General features: G+C 44.9%; 1 protein-coding gene across 2 annotated transcripts in view; it reads left to right on the top strand.

Moving 5' to 3' along the window:
• pax5 (paired box 5) overlaps nucleotides 1–27,062 on the top strand; it is a 507,795-nt gene that overhangs the window by 475,132 nt on the left and 5,601 nt on the right. For both annotated transcript variants that reach the window (XM_059969114.1, XM_059969116.1), the window contains one exon: nucleotides 22,449–22,535. In XM_059969114.1, the coding sequence (XP_059825097.1) occupies nucleotides 22,449–22,535 (87 nt within the window). The remainder of the gene's footprint in view (nucleotides 1–22,448; nucleotides 22,536–27,062) is intronic.

Raw genomic sequence — 27,062 nt, 5'->3', positions numbered from 1 at the left:
GGATGAAGCCAAGAGCTAGGAAGTTGATTGTTGAAAGAGATGGAAGGCCAATAAAGAAGAAGGGGGTTGGGGTAGGAGCACCAGAGGGAGGTGATGGGCGGACAACGAGATAACATGAGAGAGGGACAAGGGGATGGGAAATGGTGAAGGTGGGTGGGGTGGAGGCATTACAGGAAATTTGAGAAATTGATGTTCATGGCATCAGGTTGGAGGCTCCCCAAATGGAATATAAGGTGTTGTTCCTCCAACCTAAGTGTGGCCTTATCCCAACAGTGTAGGAGGCCATATCGGAATGGGAATGGCAAATGGAACTAAAATGGGTGGTCGCTGGGAGATCCTGCTTGTTCTGACGGTTGGAGCGTAGATGTCCGGTGCCCCCAGTGAGGTCCCTTGTGTATTGGTGAGGTCCAACATAGACTGGGAGACCTGTTCGCCAAGCATCTACGCTCCGTCTTCCCCCCACCACCCTTTCTTCTTTCTCCCATGGCCTTCTGTCTCTTTCACCAATCAACTTCCTAGCTTTTTGCCTCATCCCTCCCCCTCCAAGCTTCACCTATCGCCTGGCATTTCTCTCTCCCCTCCCCCCAACCTTTCAAATCTACTCCTCAGCTTTTTTTCTCCAGTCCTGCCGAAAGGTTTCGGCCCAAAACGTCGATTGTTCTTTTTGCTCCAGATGCTGCCTGGCCTGCTGAGTTCCTCCAGCATTTTGTGTGTGCTGCTTCCATAATTTTTACAGTTACCTCTTTCAGATCACTGAGGTGTAGTCTGTCTGGTCCACATAACTTATCTACCTTCAGAACTTTCAGCTTCCCAACCACCTTCTTCTTAGTAATAGTGACTGCACTCACTTCTTTCCCATGCCACTCATGAATTTCTGGCATGTTGCTGGTGTCTTTCACAGTGAAGACAGGTGCAAAATACTTATTAAGTTCATCCACCATTTCTTTGTTCCCCATTACTTCTTCTCCAGCATCATTTTCCGGTGGTCCAATGTCCATTCTTGCTATTCCTTTGCTTTTTATATATCTGAAACATTTTTTGGTGTTCTCTTCTATATTATTAGCTAGCTTATCTTCATATTTCATTTTAACACCCTTGCTACTTTTAAAAGAGTGTAGGTTGTGTTAGTTTAAATTATGTGTACACGTTGTGGCCAGGGGAGCTGTTAGTTTCAATAGTGCACATGTACAAAGATTACCTGCAGAGCTAATTGTGATTGATTATTGAAACACATTGGGTTAAATATTCTGATGACTAGCAAACTCCAGGTCCAGCCTTATAATGGAACTTAAAGCTGATTACAAGTTGTTGGGTATCATAAACCCTTTCTGACTCTAAGTGTCTACTATTACCCCTGAGTTTTTGCTTTTTAAGTGTAAAGGTTAGCAGATTTAGCTACACTTAAATATTTAAATATTAATAGAACCAAAGGTTAATTCCAGGAAAGATTGGCCATGATCTTGTAGAATGGCCTATCCTTGCCTCATGTTCCTAAATTTGTGTAGAGAAAGAGAAAGTGTGTAGAATTGGAATGGAAGCCCAATGGGAAACAGTGGGGCTTTCAACTTCCGTTCTGTATACATACTAGTATTGAAAAAGCAAAATCATTGCCTTGTGAAATCAAAGGACATTAAACAAATTGGAGTTTGCAAATGGAGCCTGCAATCAAAGTCATCATAGTGAGTATAGAAAAAGTGTTGATAATCAGTGAAATCAATGTGTTACTGCACAAAAATGCTGCAAATTAATTTTCCCTGTTTGATATTTGAATATGATCCTACTCAGAGAACAGTATGGCTGTCAGGGTAAAGTTTATTCACAATCTTTCCATGAACTGGAAAAATGATACCTCAACTCCAGTCATATTGTGCAGCCCAGTTTCAGGTGTTTGCTGTCCAGCTATACTTGTTGCAAGGTTTACCAATCAATCAGGTCCAGATTTGCTGCTGACAATATATATTAATCATCCATCCTCAGAAATATTTTGCAAGTACAAGCTCTGACAGGAGTCATACTCCAATTTAAAGTTATTTCATTCATGTTTTCAAAGAGCCAGTTGTAAAGAGCTTGGCCATATACTAATGCATTCGATCAGCAACTGTAAACATGTACATCTGCTGAGGACTTTTCATTAGAGAAAATGGACAGCACCATCAATTGGTTAATTTTGTTTAATCCCTTGCTGCTGGGTAGCTCATTCACTTGCTTGATATCTCTATGGATGTCCTATTGGATACTCCTGCACCTTAATACCACATTAGCTTCTATTGCCTGTACACTTACCAATTGTCTGTCTACCCGCGGTCTTGTCACTCTACCTGCGGTCTTGCCATTCTACCCGCGGTCTTGCCACTCTACCCGCGGTCTTGCCACTCTACCCACGGTCTTGCCACTCTACCCACAGTCTTGTCACTCTACCCGCGGTCTTGCCATTCAACCTGCGGTGTTGTCACTCTATCCGCGGTCTTGCCACTCTACCCGCGGTCTTGCCACTCTACCCGCGGTCTTGCCACTCTACCCGCTGTCTTGCCACTCTACCCGCGGTCTTGCCACTCTACCCGCTGTCTTGCCACTCTACCCGCGGTCTTGCCACTCTACCCGCTGTCTTGCCACTCTACCTGCGGTCTTGCCACTCTACCCACGGTTTTCTCACTCTACCCGCGGTCTTGCCACTCTACCCGCGGTCTTCTCACTCTACCCGCGGTCTTGCCACTCTACCCGCGGTCTTGCCACTCTACCCGCGGTCTTCTCACTCTACCCGCGGTCTTGCCACTTTACCCGCGGTCTTGCCACTCTACCCGCGGTCTTGCCACTCTACCCGCGGTCTTCTCACTCTACCCGCGGTCTTGCCACTCTACCCGCGGTCTTGCCACTCTACCCGCGGTCTTGCCACTCTACCCGTGGTCTTCTCACTCTACTTGCGGTCTTCTCACTCTACCCGCGGTCTTGCCACTCTACCCGTGGTCTTCTCACTCTACCCGCGGTCTTGCCACTCTACCCGCTGTCTTGCCACTCTACCCGCGGTCTTGCCACTCTACCCGCTGTCTTGCCACTCTACCCGCGGTCTTGCCACTCTACCCGCTGTCTTGCCACTCTACCTGCGGTCTTGCCACTCTACCCACGGTTTTCTCACTCTACCCGCGGTCTTGCCACTCTACCCGCGGTCTTCTCACTCTACCCGCGGTCTTGCCACTCTACCCGCGGTCTTGCCACTCTACCCGCGGTCTTCTCACTCTACCCGCGGTCTTGCCACTTTACCTGCGGTCTTGCCACTCTACCCGCGGTCTTGCCACTCTACCCGCGGTCTTCTCACTCTACCCGCGGTCTTGCCACTCTACCCGCGGTCTTGCCACTCTACCCGCGGTCTTGCCACTCTACCCGTGGTCTTCTCACTCTACTTGCGGTCTTCTCACTCTACCCGCGGTCTTGCCACTCTACCCGTGGTCTTCTCACTCTACCCGCGGTCTTGCCACTCTACCCGCGGTCTTGCCACTCTACCCGCGGTCTTGCCACTCTACCCGCGGTCTTCTCACTCTACTTGCGGTCTTCTCACTCTACCCGTGGTCTTGCCACTCTACCCGTGGTCTTCTCACTCTACCCGCGGTCTTGCCACTCTACCCGCGGTCTTGCCACTCTACCCGCGGTCTTGCCACTCTACCCGCGGTCTTCTCACTCTACCCGCGGTCTTGCCACTCTACCCGCGGTCTTGCCACTCTACCCGCGGTCTTGCCACTCTACCTGCGGTCTTCTCACTCTACTTGCGGTCTTCTCACTCTACCCGCGGTCTTGCCACTCTACCCGTGGTCTTCTCACTCTACCCGCGGTCTTGCCACTCTACCCGCGGTCTTGCCACTCTACCCGCGGTCTTGTCACTCTGCCTGTGGTCTTGTCACTCTACCTGCAGACCTTGTGCACCAACACACACTTTTGTGTTGTGGATTGATGGGACTGGGGAAAGGGGGCTTTGAATGATGCAAGGAAGGAAGGTTAACACCGGAATGCTGAGTTTATAACTTGGAGCCTCTATCACCACTATCTCTTTATCATGTTTCACACATTTGAGTTGGCATTGAGAGCTCCGGGGTAAATGCAAGGATTTGCCACATCAATACATCACAAGCTTGAAAATTCTAACTACTTGATCAAGATTAAATTTCCAGAATTATGCTCATTGAGGTGAACAATGTTTATACTGGACAATTGAATTATACCCATCCACTACTTATCTAATTATAACTGTGCTGACAGCATGCAATTTTAGCAGCTGGTAGTTAATAATAATTTACTCATATGCTCTGGTCAACACCAGTGTGATCTTTCCCAACTTGCCCTTTATAAATGACTTCCATTTATATAGTGTCTTTCACAACCATAGAGATGTCCTGGACTATTGGCCAGTGAACTTTGGATAATTCTTGTACCTTCCCTCATATATTCACCATGGTGTCATTACAGCAGATGTATCCCGGTGTGATGCTTCATCCATTCTAATAATGCTGCAGTACCCTGTTAACATGGCAGCCGAAGTTCTTATGTATCTTGAAGCTACAACCTCCAGTCTCAGAGAGACGAGTGCTGGAGCCCCTCCCCCCACTTTTACTCACCCACCCTGCAAATAGGAGTGGGAGAGTTTCCATTATTGTGAAATTACTTGCAAATAGGTACAGTCATGATCTGGAATATGGACCAAATTATGTACTTTAGTCACTTGTGCTACAGTGATAGTCCATCCCCGGCTTGGTTTAGGTTGGAAGTTCTGTAGGTACAAGAGGAACAAATGGAGGTCATTCACTCTCTGAAGTCTGTTCTTCCATTCTAATTGATCACGACTGGTCTGAACTTCAACCCAATTTATCCATTGTTGCCTTGAAACCCTTACCTAAGAGAAATCAATCTCAGCTCTGAAGAAATAGTGGAGAGTGACCTACAGCCTCGGATGATGGTGTAAACTAGTTTAATTTCACCTCTGTGAAAAGATAAATGATATGGCAAGGAAGTATTGGCCTGCATGCTGTTATTCTCTGCTAAAACCAGACAAGAGGTGGAAGAGAATTTCAGAATACAACATGGAAAGCATATTCCTGTTTTCTTTCTTTGGCTCCCCATAGGAATGTTAGTACTTTATTCAAACTATATGTAATTTAATTTGACTGCCTACAAGTGTAGTTTTTTGAAAATAAGAGGTGATAAATTCTAGGAAGTAATTATTTTTTATTTTTGCAATTACTATCTGAAATATTTCATAAATGTGTTGGGGGGGAGCATTAAATTTTCATAGATGCGACTGCAGGCCAAGAATGGAACAATTACTTCACAGCAAGGTATGCCCACCTGAATGTAAGACTCATCACTCATTTATGGAATATTAATGCCATGAGATTGTTAATGATACACTGTGTAGCTGTGGAGCTGATTTGGAGTCCGGGGACATTTCTCAAGGGTTCTTCTGTTTATTAAATGCATTTGCTCTGGTATTACATTCTATTTTCTCCAGTGGAAGTATAGAGAGGGCAGATTATTTAGTCAGATTTTATTTTAATTAGTGATGCTCACTGATATTAGAAGAAGGGAGATGATAGAAATGTCCATTCCTTCCATTTGTTGGCAGATAGTTTAATCTAAGCTTGTGCATCACCAAGACAAGTGTTCCACTGAGCTTCTGAAGTGCTAGTGCCCACAACATCAAATTAACCCCCTCTCTACTCTGGCCTGGCCATCAACACCAGGTCTAACTTGGAGGTGGCAGCTGGAAAATACTCCTGAAGACACACCGTATATCCGAAGTTATCCTTCCTTTTGTTGACTCATTTTAGCACTGAAATCTCTTTTGAACCAGATACTGGCATAGTTCTTTCCTGGGACGAGGCAATATCAGAATGTAATTTTAAAATTAAAGTACAATGGGGTTACAAACCTCAGCACTGCTTTCCAAGGAACTGAGCTATAGGTCCCTGGCACAGAAAAGATTTAGGGAGTTCCCTAAAGATCATCCTAAAATAATCCAGCCCATAAAAGGTTACAACAGGGAGTTTTGCATGAATATTCTTGCCTTCATTATTCTTTGAACAGTGGTACAAAAATATTCATCTGGTTGAATATTCCAGCTAGAGGTTCTTCAATAAGAAATAAGCAATTATTTTCCAATGTTACTGATTAAAATCAGTGATGTTAATTGATTTTTTTAATGGGAAATAATTCAGTTAATCAAAATTATATTCATCTTTATAATAAAGCACATGCAAATATTGAAAAACAATCTATTTCAGAAAATAGAGAGCAGCTCAAACCTTCCCCAAGTCACATATTCAACCCAACTGTAGAATCATTTGGCCTCAAATTCTTCATGTGCTTGTATAGACTCAGAATACTGTGACACCCAATGTTACTGGAAACGCAGGAGAGGTGACCTGTGTAAACAAAATCTTTTGCAATTGCCAAATTAGAAGTGTGGCTGCTCTCTGTAAAGCATCAGTGAATTAAACAAAGTGTATTGACTTACAAACCTTCCAAAACTGATTAGGTCCCTTAGAAATTAATGGTCTCTTATAGCAACTAAATAGATATGCATTTTGGTGAATGTTAGAAACGGAACTGCAAATATACACACTTCAAAAGGCACATGATTAAAGAGATGATGATCAGATAATTTGTTTGAATTATGATATTTTAAAGAATAAATGTTGGTCTGCACAGTCTGCCAGTGGAATTTTCACAATGAAATTACATCAATGGATCACTTTCATCCATCTGAACTGATAACCGGCACCACAGTTTGCATTTAGTACCACCAGAAACACCACCACAAGTGGTACTGAACTCATTCAATACTGTATTGGAGTGTGAGGCTGGTTTATGAAGTCGGGCCTCAGAACCTACAACCTGTTGACTCAGTAATGAGGCTGCTAGTACTAAGCCATAGTTGACACCAAAACCATTTGTGTTATTTAATAGCTTTGAAGAAGTTATCCTTGCTTTTGTACAGTGTCTTGCTGCTATTAATTTTTGTTAATTCTGTATAACAGAGATAGATGCAACAGAAATAGATTTACTGCTTTTATGATTAAGGAAAGACTTGACATGGCCAACAACATGAATGCACTTATTCGTTGTTTGTAATAGATTCCATCTGAAATACATTAAATATTTCATTCTATTTCCCATTTAAGATATTTTACACAGATTTGGAATGGTTTTAATTAATTCATATGTAAAGTGAAATTGTTAAAGTAAGAAATTAAGTTAAATTAAATTGAATTGAGGTTTATTTTATTTTGTCCTCTTGAGGGTTTAATCCTGGTAGATATCCTGGTGATGCTCCGCTTTCCATTTGATCTGCTTTATACAGGCACACATTGATTCTATTGCCTAAAGTCTTTATGTAAATTTCAAACATGTTCAGCCCCTGCGGACCTATGAACTTATATTTTAAAATGTATGAAGTGCACTATGACTATGCTATAATCAGAATATGCAATAGGAAATTGCAGGATGACCATTTTAATCTACTGGGAACCTTAGAATTCTCCTTCGTTGCTCAGACCTCCGCTTCGGGTAACTGAATATCTAACTTGTTACAATTGTTCCTTATAATAATGGACCACATATATGGCTTTGAAAGATCTTATTTTATGGAGATTATTACAAGAGATACCTGGAATATCTGATGCACAGAGACTTGTGTTTGGTTTAGCCAGTTGATACAGAATTTAGGCCTACTTTGCAGGCACCTTTCAGCTACCTTTTCCTTTTCCCAAGAGAAAAGAGACTCAGCCCATGTAAGGTGACTGGCTTCCCACTGATACCGAGCAAAGTAGTGGCCATCTTGAATGTTTCTTAAAGGAAGCAAACTCTTAAACTCATTTGTTGCAGGGTAATTTTGTGAGCCTTGGCAAACATTAGCACAAATAATTATAGGTAAAATAATAAGATCAAAAGACATAAGAGAGGAATTAACCGACTTGGCCCATCGAGTCTGCATCATCATTTCATCATGGCTGATCAATTTCTCACTCTGCACCAACCTCCTGTAACCCTCCGTGTCCTGACTAATCAAGAACCTATTAACCTTTTCCTTAAATATACCCAGTGACCTGGCTTCCATAGCAGCCTGTGGCAATGAATTCAAGAGATTCCCCACTCTCTGGCTAAAGAAATTCCTCCTCATCCCCATTCTAAATGGACGTCCCTTTATTCTGAGGCTGTGCCCTCTGGTCCTAGATGTCCTCTCCACATCTATTCTATTGAAGCCTTTCAATAATCAATAATTATTGAAAAGTTTCAATAATCTCCCCTAATTCTTCTGAATTCCTGTGAGAACAGGCCCAGAGCCATCAAACGCTCCTCATATGATAAGCCTTTCAATCTCAGAATCATTTTTGTGAACCTCCTTTGGACCCTCTTCAATGTCAGCACATTCTTTCTTAGATAAGGGACCCAAAGCTGCTCACAATAGGCCAAGTGAGGCCCCACCAACACCATATAGAGCCCTAACATTACATCCTTGCTTTTATATTTCAGTCCTCTTGAAATGAATACTAACATTCCTTTCACTTTGCTCTCCATTGACCCAACCTGAAGTTAACCTTTAGGAAATCCTGCGCGAGGACTCCCAAGCCCCTTTGCACCTCGGATTTTTGGAATGTTCTCCCCATCTATGTTACTATTCCTTCTACCAGACTGCACTTCCCAACACTATATTCCATCTTCCACTTCCTTGCCTATTCTCCTAATATGTTAAAGTCCTTCTGCAGCCTTCCTGCTTTCTCAACACTACCTGCCCCTCCACCTGTCTTTGTATCATCCACAAAGCCATCAATTCCATCATTCAATCATTGACATTTCAGGTAAAATGAAGCAGTCCCAACACCAATCCCTGAGGAACTTCACTAGTTACTGGCAGCCAATCAGAAAAGGCCCCCTTTATTCTCATTTCTTTGTCTCCTGCCAATCAGCCAATCTTTTATCCATTCTAGTGTCATTCCTTTAATACCATGGGATCATGAGCAGCACTTCGTCAAAGGCCTTTTGAAAATCCAAGTATATAACATCCACTGACCTTTCTTTGTCTATCTTGCTTGTTATCTCCTCAAAGAATTCCAAATGATATGGCAGGCAAGATTTTTGCTTAAGGAAACCATGTTGACTCCGGCCTATTTTATCATGTTCCTTCAAGTACCCCAAAACCTCATACTTAAAAATTGATTCCAACAACTTCCCAACCACTGAGGTCAGACTAACTGGCCTATAATTTTCTTTCCTCTGCCTCTCTTCCTTCTTGAAGAGGAGAATGACATGTGTAATTTTCCAGTCTTCCAGAACCATTCCAGAACCTAGTGATTCCTGAAAGATCATTACTAATGCCTCTATAATCTCTGCAGCCTCCTCTTCCAGAACCTTGGGTGTAGTCCATCTGGTCTAGGTGACTTATCTACCTCCAGACCTTTCAGCTTCTCAAGCGTCTTCTTCCTAGTAACAACAACCTCACTCACTTCTGCCCCCTGACATGCTTGAACATTCGGCATAGTGCTAGTGTCTCCCACAGTGAAGACTAATGCAAAATACTTATTCAGTTCATCCACCATTTCCTTGTCCCCCATTGCTCCCTCTCCAGCAACATCTTCCAGTGGTCCAATATCCACTCTTGCCTCTCTTTTACTCTTTATATATCTGAGGAATCTTTTGGTATCCTTTGGCTTTTATGTTGGCTTTGACATCCCTTGTCAGCCACAGTTGCATCATCTTGTCTTTAGAATACTTTTGCTTCTTTAGTTGTATCTATCCTGTGCCTTCTGAATTGTTCCCAAAATTCCAGCCATTGCTGCTCTGCTGTCATCCTTACTAGTGGCCCCTTCCAATCAACTTTGGCCAGTTCCTCTCCCATTCCCCTGTAATTCACCTTACTCCACTGTACCGATACATCTGACTTTAGCTTCTCTCTCTCAGTTTGCAGGGTGAATTCTATCATATAATGATCATTGATCCCTAAGAGTTCCTTTACCCTAAGCTCTCTAATCAATTTTGGTTCATTGCACAACACCCAATCCAGAAGAGCTGATCCCCAGTGGGTTCAACCATCAGCTGCTCTAAGAAGCCATCTTGTAGGCATTCTACAAAATCCCCCTCTTGGAATCCAGCACCGACTTGATTTTCCCAATCTACCTGTGACTGTCATAATATTGCCCTTTTGACGTGTCTTTTCAATTTCCTGTTGTAATTTGTAGTGTATATTTTTCCTACTGTTTGCAGGCCTGTATAAAACTCCCATCATGATGGTTTACAATATAATGCAATAAGTAATTCAATTAATTTCAAACCTGGATGTGCTTTTGAACCATCTGTACTACCGGGTTTTTGTGATATCATGATATAATCAGTGGACTGCACTCCTGAGAATGCAGACGCCATTGCTGGAGCTGACTTGGGGCCAGACTAGGTCTTTGGGATGGACTGACACAGCGAGGCCCAGGCTGGAAAGCAGATAATGAACTGATACTTGGCCATTTTAAGTGCTGAGCCAGATTAAAAAGATAAAAGAGTTGAGGAAAAGGCCAGAGGAGAAACCGGTGTTCAGCTCACTACTCTGGGGGGCTTTACTTGCCTCAGTGATGAACTGGCTCCGTGACAGTGTGTGATCACAGTCACCGACACTCACTCAGTGATGAACCGGCTCCGTGACAGTGTGTGATCACAGTCACCGACACTCACTCAGTGATGAACCAGCTCCGTGACAGTGTGTGATCACAGTCACCGACACTCACTCAGTGATGAACCGGCTCCGTGACACAGTCACCGACACTCACTCAGTGATGAACCGGCTCCGTGACAGTGTGTGATCACAGTCACCGACACTCACTCAGTGATGTACCGGCTCTGTGGCAGTGTGTGATCACAGTCACCGACACTCACTCAGTGATGAACCGGCTCCGGGACAGTGTGTGATCACAGTCACCGACACTCACTCAGTGCTGAACCGGCTCCGTGACACAGTCACCGACACTCACTCAGTGATGAACCGGCTCCGTGACACAGTCACCGACACTCACTCAGTGATGAACCGGCTCCGTGACAGTGTGTGATCACAGTCACCGACACTCACTCAGTGATGAACCGGCTCCGTGACACAGTCACCGACACTCACTCAGTGATGAACCGGCTCCGTGACAGTGTGTGATCACAGTCACAGACACTCACTCAGTGATGAACCGGCTCCGTGACAGTGTGTGATCACAGTCACTGACACTCACTCAGTGATGAACCGGCTCCGTGACAGTGTGTGATCACAGTCACCGACACTCACTCAGTGCTGAACCGGCTCCGTGACAGTGTGTGATCACAGTCACTGACACTCACTCAGTGATGAACCGGCTCCGTGACAGTGTGTGATCACAGTCACTGACACTCACTCAGTGATGAACCGGCTCCGTGACAGTGTGTGATCACAGTCACTGACACTCACTCAGTGATGAACTGGCTCCGTGACAGTGTGTGATCACAGTCACCGACACTCACTCAGTGATGAACTGGCTCCGTGACAGTGTGTGATCACAGTCACCGACACTCACTCAGTGATGAACCGGCTCCGTGACAGTGTGTGATCACAGTCACCGACACTCACTCAGTGATGAACTGGCTCCGTGACAGTGTGTGATCACAGTCACCGACACTCACTCAGTGATGAACCGGCTCTGTGACAGTGTGTGATCACAGTCACTGACACTCACTCAGTGATGAACCGGCTCCGTGACAGTGTGTGATCACAGTCACCGACACTCGCTCAGTACTGAACCGGCTCTGTGACAGTGTGTGATCACAGTCACCGACACTCACTTAGTGATGAACCGGCTCCGTGACAGTGTGTGATCACAGTCACCGACACTCACTCAGTGATGAACCGGCTCCGTGACACAGTCACCGACACTCACTCAGTGATGAACCGGCTCCGTGACAGTGTGTGATCACAGTCACTGACACTCAGTCAGTGATGAACCGGCTCCGTGACACAGTCACCGACACTCACTCAGTGATGAACCGGCTCCGTGACAGTGTGTGATCACAGTCACAAACACTCACTCAGTGATGAACCGGCTCTGTGACACAGTCACCGACACTCACTCAGTGATGAACCGGCTCCGTGACAGTGTGTGATCACAGTCACCGACACTCAATCAGTGATGAACCGGCTCCGTGACAGTGTGTGCTCACAGTCACCGACACTCTCTCAGTGATGTACCGGCTCCGTGGCACAGTCACCGTCACTCATTCAGTGATGAACCGGCTCCGTGACAGTGTGTGATCACAGTCACCGACACTCACTCAGTGATGAACCGGCTCCGTGACAGTGTGTGATCACAGTCACCGACACTCGCTCAGTACTGAACCGGCTCTGTGACAGTGTGTGATCACAGTCACCGACACTCACTCAGTGATGAACCGGCTCCGTGACAGTGTGTGATCACAGTCACCGACACTCACTCACTGATGAACCGGCTCCGTGACAGTGTGTGATCACAGTCACCGACACTCACTCAGTGATGAACCGGCTCCGTGACAGTGTGTGATCACAGTCACCGACACTCACTCAGTGATGAACCGTCTCCGTGACAGTGTGTGATCACAGTCACTGACACTCACTCAGTGATGAACTGGCTCCGTGACAGTGTGTGATCACAGTCACCGACACTCACTCAGTGATGAACCGTCTCCGTGACAGTGTGTGATCACAGTCACTGACACTCACTCAGTGATGAACTGGCTCCGTGACAGTGTGTGATCACAGTCACCGACACTCACTCAGTGATGAACCGGCTCCGTGACAGTGTGTGATCACAGTCACCGACACTCACTCAGTGATGAACCGGCTGCGTGACAGTGTGTGATCACAGTCACCGACACTCACTCAGTGATGAACCGGCTCCGTGACAGTGTGTGATCACAGTCACTGACACTCACTCAGTGATGAACTGGCTCCGTGACAGTGTGTGATCACAGTCACCGACACTCACTCAGTGATGAACCAGCTCCGTGACAGTGTGTGATCACAGTCACCGACACTCACTCAGTGATGAACCGGCTCCGTGACAGTGTGTGATCACAGTCACCGACACTCACTCAGTGATGAACCAGCTCCGTGACAGTGTGTGATCACAGTCACTGACACTCACTCAGTGATGAACTGGCTCCGTGACAGTGTGTGATCACAGTCACCGACACTCACTCAGTGATGAACTGGCTCCGTGACAGTGTGTGATCACAGTCACCGACACTCACTCAGTGATGAACCGGCTCCGTGACAGTGTGTGATCACAGTCACCGACACTCACTCAGTGATGAACCGGCTCCGTGACAGTGTGTGATCACAGTCACCGACACTCACTCAGTGATGAACCGGCTCTGTGACAGTGTGTGATCACAGTCACTGACACTCACTCAGTGATGAACCGGCTCCGTGACAGTGTGTGATCACAGTCACCGACACTCGCTCAGTACTGAACCGGCTCTGTGACAGTGTGTGATCACAGTCACCGACACTCACTCAGTGATGAACCGGCTCGGTGACAGTGTGTGATCACAGTCACCGCCACTCACTCAGTGATGAACCGGCTCTGTGACACAGTCACCGACACTCACTCAGTGATGAACCGGCTCTGTGACACAGTCACCGACACTCGCTCAGTGATGAACCGGCTCCGTGACAGTGTGTGATCACAGTCACCGACACTCATTCAGTGATGAACCGGCTCCGTGACAGTGTGTGATCACAGTCACCGTCACTCACTCAGTGATGAACCAGCTCCGGGACAGTGTGTGATCTCAGTCACCGACACTCACTCAGTGATGAACCGGCTCCGTGACAGTGTGTGATCACAGTCACCGACACTCACTCAGTGATGAACTGGCTCCGTGACAGTGTGTGATCACAGTCACCGACACTCACTCAGTGATGAACTGGTTCCGTGACACAGTCACCAACACTCACTCAGTGATGAACCGGCTCCGTGACAGTGTGTGATCACAGTCACCGACACTCACTCAGTGATGAACCGGCTCCGTGACACAGTCACCAACACTCACTCAGTGATGAACCGGCTCCGTGACAGTGTGTGATCACAGTCACCGACACTCACTCAGTGATGAACTGGCTCCGTGACAGTGTGTGATCACAGTCACCGACACTCACTCAGTGATGAACTGGCTCCGTGACAGTGTGTGATCACAGTCACCGACACTCACTCAGTGATGAACCGGCTCCGTGACAGTGTGTGATCACAGTCACCGACACTCACTCAGTGATGAACCGGCTCCGTGACAGTGTGTGATCACAGTCACCGACACTCACTCAGTGATGTACCGGCTCTGTGACACAGTCACCGACACTCACTCAGTGATGAACCGGCTCTGTGACACAGTCACCGACACTCACTCAGTGATGAACCGGCTCCGTGACAGTGTGTGATCACAGTCACCGACACTCACTCAGTGATGAACCGTCTCCGTGACAGTGTGTGATCACAGTCACCGACACTCACTCAGTGATGAACCGGCTCCGGGACAGTGTGTGATCACAGTCACCGACACTCACTCAGTGATGAACCGGCTCCGTGACAGTGTGTGATCACAGTCACCGACACTCATTCAGTGATGAACCGGCTCCGTGACAGTGTGTGATCACAGTCACCGACACTCACTCAGTGATGAACCGGCTCCGTGACAGTGTGTGATCACAGTCACTGACACTCACTCAGTGATGAACTGGCTCCGTGACAGTGTGTGATCACAGTCACTGACACTCAGTCAGTGATGAACCGGCTCCGTGACACAGTCACCGACACTCACTCAGTGATGAACCGGCTCCGTGACAGTGTGTGATCACAGTCACAAACACTCACTCAGTGATGAACCGGCTCTGTGACACAGTCACCGACACTCACTCAGTGATGAACCGGCTCCGTGACAGTGTGTGATCACAGTCACCGACACTCACTCAGTGATGTACTGGCTCCGTGGCACAGTCACCGTCACTCATTCAGTGATGAACCGGCTCCGTGACAGTGTGTGATCACAGTCACCGACACTCAATCAGTGATGAACCGTCTCCGTGACAGTGTGTGATCACAGTCACCGACACTCACTCAGTGATGAACCGGCTCCGTGACAGTGTGTGATCACAGTCACCGACACTCTCTCAGTGATGAACCGGCTCCGTGACAGTGTGTGATCACAGTCACCGACACTCACTCAGTGATGAACCGGCTCCGTGACAGTGTGTGATCACAGTCACCGACACTCACTCAGTGCTGAACCGGCTCCGTGACAGTGTGTGTTCACAGTCACCGACACTCACTCAGTGATGAACCGGCTCTGTGACACAGTCACCGACACTCACTCAGTGCTGAACCGGCTCCGTGACAGTGTGTGTTCACAGTCACCGACACTCACTCAGTGATGAACTGGCTCCGTGACAGTGTGTGATCACAGTCACCGACACTCACTCAGTGATGAACCGGCTCCGTGACAGTGTGTGATCACAGTCACCGCCACTCACTCAGTGATGAACCGGCTCCGTGACAGTGTGTGATCACAGTCACCGACACTCACTCAGTGATGTACCGGCTCCGTGGCAGTGTGTGATCACAGTCACCGACACTCACTCAGTGATGAACCGGCTCCGTGACAGTGTGTGATCACAGTCACCGCCACTCACTCAGTGATGAACCGGCTCTGTGACACAGTCACCGACACTCACTCAGTGATGAACCGGCTCTGTGACACAGTCACCGACACTCACTCAGTGATGAACCGGCTCCGTGACAGTGTGTGATCACAGTCACCGACACTCACTCAGTGATGAACCGTCTCCGTGACAGTGTGTGATCACAGTCACCGACACTCACTCAGTGATGAACCGGCTCCGTGACAGTGTGTGATCACAGTCACCGACACTCATTCAGTGATGAACCGGCTCCGTGACAGTGTGTGATCACAGTCACCGACACTCACTCAGTGATGAACCGGCTCCGTGACAGTGTGTGATCACAGTCACTGACACTCACTCAGTGATGAACTGGCTCCGTGACAGTGTGTGATCACAGTCACTGACACTCAGTCAGTGATGAACCGGCTCCGTGACACAGTCACCGACACTCACTCAGTGATGAACCGGCTCCGTGACAGTGTGTGATCACAGTCACAAACACTCACTCAGTGATGAACCGGCTCTGTGACACAGTCACCGACACTCACTCAGTGATGAACCGGCTCCGTGACAGTGTGTGATCACAGTCACCGACACTCAATCAGTGATGAACCGGCTCCGTGACAGTGTGTGATCACAGTCACCGACACTCACTCAGTGATGTACTGGCTCCGTGGCACAGTCACCGTCACTCATTCAGTGATGAACCGGCTCCGTGACAGTGTGTGATCACAGTCACCGACACTCAATCAGTGATGAACCGTCTCCGTGACAGTGTGTGATCACAGTCACCGACACTCACTCAGTGATGAACCGGCTCCGTGACAGTGTGTGATCACAGTCACCGACACTCTCTCAGTGATGAACCGGCTCCGTGACAGTGTGTGATCACAGTCACCGACACTCACTCAGTGATGAACCGGCTCCGTGACAGTGTGTGATCACAGTCACCGACACTCACTCAGTGCTGAACCGGCTCCGTGACAGTGTGTGTTCACAGTCACCGACACTCACTCAGTGATGAACCGGCTCTGTGACACAGTCACCGACACTCACTCAGTGCTGAACCGGCTCCGTGACAGTGTGTGTTCACAGTCACCGACACTCACTCAGTGATGAACTGGCTCCGTGACAGTGTGTGATCACAGTCACCGCCACTCACTCAGTGATGAACCGGCTCCGTGACAGTGTGTGATCACAGTCACCGACACTCACTCAGTGATGTACCGGCTCCGTGGCAGTGTGTGATCACAGTCACCGACACTCACTCAGTGATGAACCGGCTCCGTGACAGTGTGTGATCACAGTCACCGACACTCACTCAGTGATGAACCGGCTCGGTGACAGTGTGTGATCACAGTCACCGCCACTCACTCAGTGATGAACCGGCTCTGTGACACAGTCACCGACACTCACTCAGTGATGAACCGGCTCTGTGACACAGTCACCGACACTCGCTCAGTGATGAACCGGCTCCGTGACAGTGTGTGATCACAGTCACCGACACTCATTCAGTGATGAACCGGCTCCGTGACAGTGTGTGATCACAGTCACCGTCACTCACTCAGTGATGAACCAGCTCCGGGACAGTGTGTGATCTCAGTCACCGACACTCACTCAGTGATGAACCGGCTCCGTGACAGTGTGTGATCACAGTCACCGACACTCACTCAGTGATGAACTGGCTCCGTGACAGTGTGTGATCACAGTCACCGACACTCACTCAGTGATGAACTGGTTCCGTGACACAGTCACCAACACTCACTCAGTGATGAACCGGCTCCGTGACAGTGTGTGATCACAGTCACCGACACTCACTCAGTGATGAACCGGCTCCGTGACACAGTCACCAACACTCACTCAGTGATGAACCGGCTCCGTGACAGTGTGTGATCACAGTCACCGACACTCACTCAGTGATGAACTGGCTCCGTGACAGTGTGTGATCACAGTCACCGACACTCACTCAGTGATGAACTGGCTCCGTGACAGTGTGTGATCACAGTCACCGACACTCACTCAGTGATGAACCGGCTCCGTGACAGTGTGTGATCACAGTCACCGACACTCACTCAGTGATGAACCGGCTCCGTGACAGTGTGTGATCACAGTCACCGACACTCACTCAGTGATGAACCGGCTCCGTGACAGTGTGTGATCACAGTCACCGACACTCACTCAGTGATGAACCGGCTCCGTGACAGTGTGTGATCACAGTCACCGACACTCACTCAGTGATGAACCAGCTCCGTGACAGTGTGTGATCACAGTCACCGACACTCACTCAGTGATGAACCAGCTCCGTGACAGTGTGTGATCACAGTCACCGACACTCACTCAGTGATGAACTGGCTCCGTGACAGTGTGTGATCACAGTCACCGACACTCACTCAGTGATGAACCGGCTCGGTGACAGTGTGTGATCACAGTCACCGACACTCACTCAGTGATGAACCGGCTGCGTGACAGTGTGTGATCACAGTCACCGACACTCACTCAGTGCTGAACCGGCTCCGTGACAGTGTGTGATCACAGTCACCGACACTCACTCAGTGATGAACCGGCTCCGTGACAGTGTGTGATCACAGTCACCGACTCTCAGTCCGTGATGAACCGGCTCGGTGACAGTGTGTGATCACAGTCACCGACACTCACTCAGTGATGAACCGGCTCTGTGACACAGTCACCGACACTCACTCAGTGATGAACCGGCTCCGTGACAGTGTGTGATCACAGTCACCCACACTCACTCAGTGATGAACCAGCTCTGTGACAGTGTGTGATCACAGTCACTGACACTCACTCAGTGATGAACCGGCTCCGTGACAGTGTGTGATCACAGTCACCGACACTCACTCAGTGATGAACCGGCTCCGTGACAGTGTGTGATCACAGTCACCGACACTCACTCAGTGATGAACCAGCTCTGTGACAGTGTGTGATCACAGTCACCGACTCTCAGTCCGTGATGAACCGGCTCGGTGACAGTATGTAAAGACAAAATACACTGCCGATGCTGTTGTCACTGTGCTCTGTGACAGTGTGTGCTCACAGTCACCAGACTCCTGGACCGTCTGCAACACTGAACTGGACACACGGCTGTAGGCTTACTTCCGGGGACTCCGCCGTTCACGTTCTGTGAAAAGTTTGTTTGTACAATTTGTTCTTTGCTCTTCACACATTGGATGTTTTTCTGTCTTTGTGTGTATGACTTCATCTTTGATTAGTGGCTGCAAGAAGACGAATCTCAGGGTTGTAACTTTGATAATAAATCTGCTTTGAAGTTTGAGAAATAGATAGGTCTCGCTCTAGCGCCAGGTAAAGATTTTCTGCAGAGGTAGAAAATTGGGCTGCCTTACAGATATCTAATGAAGCTGTGCAGTTCTTGCTCAACTGAGTGGTGTAAGAGATAATTCCCCCATTTGCAATCATAATAAATGATATAAGTAAACAGGAAAGATATGAATGCATGGATACATAAAGATTTTTTAAAAAACATGTAAGTTACCAAAGTTTTTGTACAAACAGTCAAGATTAATCCTGGAAATAGACAACCCATTCAAGAGAAAGTTAGAATCCAAACGAGTTGGCAATATATTGCTTTAATACATTTATTACAGCAGTTTTCCCATTCATGCTTCATCACCACTTTGCTCTTGACTGGCAAAATTGAATTTTAGGATTTTGTATATTTATCTGAGACAACAGTGGAAGCCCTCTTGTGCTTTTCAATGCCAATTATTATCCCAGACTCCTTAAATCACTACTCCAGTTGATCCCGATCTCTTCATCAGATCCTTCTATATTCTTAGCCAATTCCCTTCAAAATAATATTACAGTCTTTGCCACAAGAGCTTGCGCGCAGCAAAGTATTCAATGTTCCAGTAATCCTTTGTCGTCATACTTCACTGTTCAGCTCCTCTAAACTTTTAATATTTAAAACCTTTATTAGACCTCTGCGTGAGGATTGTATGAAGGCTTAATTAGGCTTCAGGTATTTCATCAGCGCAATTAAGAGGATTGATAGGAGCCAGCACTCTCCTTGGGGAAAAGGCCCTAGTTAAGCAGGAATGATGGATCAGAGGTGTCTTTGACATGGGCATTTGGAATCTAAAGCCAGACTACTATCTCACTCGAGAAAGATTGCAGTTGAGCAAAGGCAGAGGTATTCCTGTGCACAAATTTCAAAAGTTAGCAGCAGGTGCAGCAAGTGGTTAGGAAGGAAAGGGCATATTAGTTTTTACATTGAGCCCTGGGGCATTTATAGATGAGTCAGATACATTTTTGAAAATTCAGCAATTGGGGGGGGGTGGGGTCTGGGAAAATGGCATATCAGAGGAGATGAGGCCTGGGGAAGATCAATCAAGGTCGTATTGAATGGTGGGATAGGTTAAATGCCCCAATACCCATTTATGTTCTTGTGTTCATCCACTTTTATTTAGCAAGGCACTGATGAGCAGAGACACCATTGTAATGACTTTAGTACAAGAAAGAAAGAAAGAACATGTTTCTAGCATACTCTTTGTCTGCAGTTTGTCAGAAGACGTTTCCACTCTTTGCATTTGGAGCAATTGTCTTTAGTTTGCTGCTTATCATGACGTGAATCTTGTGCCCTCGGCCGCCCCTGCCTCATTGCTCTTCAGATCCTGCATGTACTGCCTGGAAGTGAGAAGAACAGCCAGGTGAGAAGCAACCAGGACCCATGTACAATAATTACACTTTCTAACTTGAAGACAGTGATGGGAGTTCACAAGATGAAATAAAAAGGAGTGACTGCTGGAAATACTCAGCTAGTTCCGGCGGAGTCTAAGGCAAGGTCTTGACTCCATCCGAAGAATGGAAGACTTCCTTCATAATGATCACAACATAGGAACCATTGGAAAGTCTTGCCTCTGTCCAGATCCTGACAACCTGTGGATGCCCTGATTCTTTTCTGCATTTATGGCTGTTTTCCAGAATTGTTGTACTTATTTAAATTCAGAGTAACGCAGCCACTATCTTCAGAGGAGAATATAATTTGACAAGGTGTAAGCCAACGTGAACCTGGCTGGGTTAGGTTCATATCCATGGTTTTGTTTTAATGATAGGGATGTACAGTACTTGAAGTGATTATTCCAGCCTGAGTATTAAAATCAATTCTTGTTCAGTCTGTGGGGAAGGAATAACGGTTGCCAGGATGTTATCAGCCATTCAGACATCTCCTCTGGAGTGCTCAGCTGCAGTGGCTTTATTTGTGGAACTTAAAGACCTTTCCTACCCCTTGCAAAACTCGATCCTTCACATCCCTGGTAATTGGGATCTTTGTTTATTGTTTGTCATGTTGATTCGCTGTGATTATGCCAACGCTCTTTTCTAAGAGCCATACAGGCTGCTATTAAGTAACAAACTGCAGCACCTCTGATACCCATTGGGAAAATTTTACAGCTGAAACACAAAGGGTCCACTGGAGGCTAATTAATCAGTAATCATTAAACATTTCAGGTAGCGGCTGAGATATAAGGAGAATTGATGCCCCTTAAAATTCTTGACGCTTGATGTTAATCAAGGTGTTTTTTCTCTCTCTGCGGCCTCTCATCACAGCTGATGATTGAAGAGTTCAGCTGTCAAGAATTAGCTCTGATGGACTGTGGTATTTCCATAAAGGGGCAGGCATAGATCTGCCCCAGTTTTACTCAGCTCCTGCCATATCTCAGGCAAAGCTTGGCTCCTGCTCGATATGCAGAATATTTCTGGATGAAGCAAGTGGTTCTGTCACTGATCTGATGGTGCTCAGTGACTCTTGCAGCTCTCCGCTGGTCTGTACTGCAGGAGCCTGACACCCTGACCACTGAGGCATAAAAAACAGAGAATTGGAACTCTGATCCTGTCAGGCCTTGGCGCATCCCCCTGAGAATGAGGAGTGGGAACGAAGGGATTCACATTGTGAAGTGTCGGCTTGCTTCAAATCATTTGAGCAGGAGTGCAGCCTGATGTTTAAATTTCCCATCGCCTGCTGATTAATATGCACAGCAACACAATTTGCTATCTCCTCATTTTCACAGCTAAGGGGTTGAGGAAAATGGCTGTACTTCTGTCTGTCGAAGTGTAGGGCAAAGTTTGGGGAACAAAGGAGGCCGACTTTGTTAAATTAGAAGAGAAAACAGCAAATATTTTAATGAAGTCATTAAGCCATGCAAAGAATTGATTTTTAATGGCTTAGCTGGTTATTGTACGTATTTACTTAGCTTGTGCTAACATGTTGATATTAATTAGATTGTGAGCAATTGGAAGAAGCTATTTGCATTGGGCTAATGTCCAGAATTCACAAAGTAAACCTGGTGATAATCATTATGTGCCCTCATATCTTGATTATCTAATAGCATAATTGTGATCGGAAAAGGCAATGTAGGTGAAAGGGAACAATGAAAGAGAGAGAGAGAGACAGGGACAGAAAATGTTGCGGCAATGATCTAACAAATAACGTATTAGTGAAGTAAGTTACTTGATTGTGTGAATAAATTTCAACTTATTTTCCAGCATATTTCTTGTATCAGTGAGTCCAGATGTTACATGAAATATGAAATTAATGAAAGGCTCCCAGAAAATTAAGAAACATATTAATTGCATGATGTGACTAGATGTAGATAGATTATTAATGATGGCTTCGTTCATAATGTGGAACTACTTTACTGTATTTTTCAATTGTAAGAACAACCAGACTAATTATCTTGATAATCTTTACATCATCTCACTCTCTTTGTTCTCTCTGTCATTTTAGGAGGTGATTTTTCTGGGAGCCCATATTCCCATCCGCAATATACAACTTATAACGACTCCTGGAGATTTCCCAATGCTGGATTATTAAGTAAGAGTATTTCCAAATTATGCAGCTTAAAATACCTTAATTTGTTATAAAGGGCTTTATGAGTGAATGCAACCACTTTTATGCACTAGATTACTTAGCTTTTGCTGTGATTTGTAATGGGCTGGAGCTGATGTTTGGATGAGGGATTCCAGGTTGCTGAAGTAGGTACTAAGATGATAGATGATTGTATTTATTTTTTATCTTTCTAACATTGAACATAAAATGCTGCCAAGGAATTCATTTATACTATTCTCATTTGCCTTTTATTTGTAGAATGTGGTTATTACTGACCTTCTTGAATCACTGCAAATCCTGACACAAAGGCATTTCTACAGTTGTTTAGGGTAGAAACTTCCAGTGTTTTGATCTGGTGCCTTTGTTTTATATCTGGTCACTAGACAATCCAAATGCTTGTCTTGGAACTGTCTCACTTTCTTTCTCTTCTCATTCTATGTCCTGTCAAACTTGCTTCCCTGAACAACAACAATAATAGTATATACTCTCTCTCCACCTTCCCCATAATCTTGGTTCACTTATTATCCAAAAATATTTCAATATCACTTTTCAACATCTGTATTTCTGAATTGCAGAGAATTCCAAAGGTAGAGAATCTTCAGAGTTTAGAATTTTTCTCCTCGTCCCTGTAAAAAGTGGTTGACCATTGAGATCCTCTGGTTTGGGAATTCACTTCTGAGGGAGAAACCTCCCAGCATCTAACCTGTCCGATCCCACAAGTGATTTTTCAAATATCACTTCTGGAGAACAACTCCAGAAGCCTCAGTTAGTGATCTCTCATTCCTAAATGGTGGAGGCATTTTGGGTCACTAATAATGACTAGATTTCCTCATCACATAGTGGACTCTGAAAGCTGATCAAATAAGCAACTAATTATAAAGCCCAGGGGGTGTTACAAACAAGCAAGGTGGTAACATTTTCTGGTAAATTATATTTATACCATTAATCTGTTATATTTACAGTGAAAGGCTATAATGTATGTAAGCTACTGTAAATGAAAAAATAATTAATTACAGTCATAATATATTACCAAATGATAGAAAATATTCCACATAATATATTTAATGTTCAAATCATACTATTACATCTTGTTTACATTGTACCAAAATATATATTTGTCTTTTGTTTATCAATCTGTCCATGGGGACTATTATAGGTTTTTTTTACACTATAAATCTTCGTTTATAAATCCTAATAAGCCTAATGAATAGCCTTGTTTTTAAATACCATTTTAATAAAGGTCTGCTTTACTAATAATGTAATCTAATTATTTTCACTATTAAACAACCCCCTGTAACTCCTCACCTCAACTTCACTGAAGGCTGTCAAGTGATTTTGCTTGGCAATATATAATTTCAGCCAGTTATATACTTTATATTGTAATTTGAATTATCCATTTTATCTCCTCATGGCTAGTATCAAAATGTGTTCAGAGTAGGACAGAAACATTTCTCACTATCTAAATACGACAAACTGTGGGAGGTGGAAAGATTTCCATGGAAACTTTGGGAGATATTGCTTAATAGTTTGGTGTACTATGTATAGATTAATGTTTTAGACTAAGTCAGACTGTATAAATGTTATAATATTATCATATTGTACATTAACATCGGAAATCACCTGTGTAATTGAATACAATACATTGAAAATGCTATAAAAATCTGTACTTTTGATTCAGTGTACAGTATGGAACATTCTGTAATATTTAACATCATTGTGAGTGATGACAAATACAGTTTTTTGAAATGATATCATTAAAGCAGAACTGAAGTGGCTAGTCTACCATAGCCGTGTATTCTGAGCTTTCAAAGGTGACCGGAGACAGCAGTAAATATCCCCTGGTGTCCTTGCCACTAAAGCTTACATTCTAAAAGTCATATATTTTTAAATATTGGATAGAGATAGGTTGTTGAATAGATATGGGTTCCAGGATGCACTGTGGTCTTTTTCTGAATTATCTGTATGTTCAGTGGTCAAGAGATCCTTTTACAATAGGGGTGCATTCCCTGGCATTCTCTGAAATTTCCACATGATTTTGCGTTAACAATGTATAGGTATTTTTACGACTTGGCTTGTAATCTCTATTGTTAGACAGCTATTGCACTTCAAAATTAAATATTTCACTTGCACAATCAATTTTCCTTCACCAAATAAAACATACAGTTTCTAAAACTAATATAAGCAAGTAGTCCTAGGGTAAAGTCCAGACTTACTATATGTGCTTTAGGAAGTGAAGGGCTCAGAGTGGATGAGGTTCGGCCATTCTTATTATTTAAACTAGTCATATCCTACTTCACAATCATGCTGAGGTCATAGATATTATTTATTACTTGCTCCAAACACACATTATTCTAAAACTGACTTATTTTGTTCTGCTTCTTTACCATCAATAGATCCATTAGTATAGCTCTTCCACATCATTCATGCACTTGTGATTGGCATAGGCTCTTTGTTTTACCAATATCATACTTGTTGGCCAGAAGTCCATGGTGGAGCATTTTCTTTGACCACCTATCTTTTCAGTTCATGAATTGTTTTAAAATCCCGGTTAAGAAAAAAGAGAATGTTTTTCCTGACAATAATAATTCACATTTATATTTCCAATACAACATGACACAAACAGTGTGTCCAATTCCTTCTTTGCCTGCTTAACAATGGCTGACCCACAAGGTCTCGGGTGATATATGACTCGTATGATATATAAGTCATGATGACTCATCGTGGCTGCCCATTTCAGTGACAAACAATGAGGAGTTGAAGTGTGAAGGTTTTGGAGTGTGCTAAGAATGTGTAGATGGTGTGAATATTGATATGACTGAAAATTCAAATAGAGTGATTAAAACGAAGTATAAATGAACAAAGGGGACGAGAGTTCAAATAGATACTTTAAAAGAATACTAAATGCAAGTAACAAAATCTAATGAAGAAAAATGATCCAATTTCATGCTCTTTGAATGTGATAACTCCTGTGCCATTTTAGCTCATTACTTTTAACTTGACATAGATCAAGATGAATTTCTTTTGATGCATTGTTCCTATCTTCTCACTGACACCGATATGTCTATACTGCAGAATTTAATTCAAGCTGACAGAATCCCTATTCTAATACACCCAACTACTTAAGCATTTCTATTTTACAAGGGTATGGGGTCCTTGCATATGATTGTTTGCCCCATGACTGTTTAACAGTTAGGTTACTTTCCGGGCTGAGGTCATCCTCCCTGGCAGTATCATGGCTGATGCAAATGACTAACCGTGAGGGTTTCTGAAATGGTGTAAGAATGATGGATGTGTTATTGAAGTGCATTCTAACTGTTTTATTTAAAAGTAAATGTTGCTGGATTCATTCAACAGTCTCAGCACTCCAAACCAGCCTCACAAAATGCTTATAGATTCAATTTTCCCTTCTGCTTCCAAATCGTATTCTAACAGCCCACCCAATTTAAAAGGACGGGAGTGTTGGGACCACCTCCATGGAGAGCAGTACAGTCTCTCACTTTAGCTGCCTGCTCTCTCTTCTTGTTCCTGCTTGGGGATCTCAAGGGGGATGGTAGAACGGGGCAAACCCCCTGTGGCCTGGAGATATTTGGAGATAAGAATTTAAATCCCATCATGGCACCTGGGGAGTTTAGATGCAATTAACTAAAACCCTTACATTGGTGACCATAAATTCAGTGAATTACTTAGAAGAATATACATATTTTACCAATTGAGGGGCGACCTTTTAGGACAGGAGTAAGGGGCCAAAGAGTAGTGAATGTGAAATGCTCTGCCACATACTAAGATGGAGGCCATGTCTGTGGGTATATTTAAAGTGATATGGTCTAATTCCCTTCAGCAAATGTGTCTTAACCAAACTTGCCTGCAGATAGGTGTCTCCAGACTCTTACTGAGATGGTTGAATGGGCTACTGAGTTCAAGATCAGTCTGGGGAGGCCTATAGATGCTGAGTTGGCCAGTGACACACTGCAAGTGAATATTAAGAAATGTTTGTGTGGAAGATGATATTCTTAAATCAGATTTTCAACAGTACAGTCTTAAATAAACAGGGTACCCACCTTGCTTCTCAAAGGTAAGTTTGTATCCTGTGTCATAAAAATAACTGCAGGTTGAGTTGGACTGAGAATGTTTAATACAACCACCTTTGATCTATTCCACATAGCACAGAGTTTATTGTTAAGACTACTCTCTTTAAGCCTCTCATTGAACTCCACACCAACCTTATGTCTTTTTCTGGAAATCTTCAAAGATTGATTTATATATTATCCTGAGCAGAGCACCTAACTCCACTTTCTCTCCATTATTTTGTCCACCTTCTTCCCTGGTCAGCCCCCATGCTGAGGAAAATCCCATCCATTCTCTTATTTCCTCCCACCTCAAGTATTCCAGAGATCTCTTTGTTAACCCCCATATTTCTTAGTTTCACTGCATTCACTGAATGATGCTACCTTAATATTCTGTGCCCTGGGGATGGGGTATTAACGTGGGGTTGCTGAATTACCGCAACCTAAT

Source organism: Hypanus sabinus, chromosome 5 (assembly GCF_030144855.1).
Source record: "Hypanus sabinus isolate sHypSab1 chromosome 5, sHypSab1.hap1, whole genome shotgun sequence".
Lineage (NCBI taxonomy): Eukaryota > Metazoa > Chordata > Chondrichthyes > Myliobatiformes > Dasyatidae > Hypanus > Hypanus sabinus.
The sequence above is the reverse complement of the archived record's forward strand: the minus strand, read 5'-3'. Positions and strand labels throughout refer to the sequence as shown.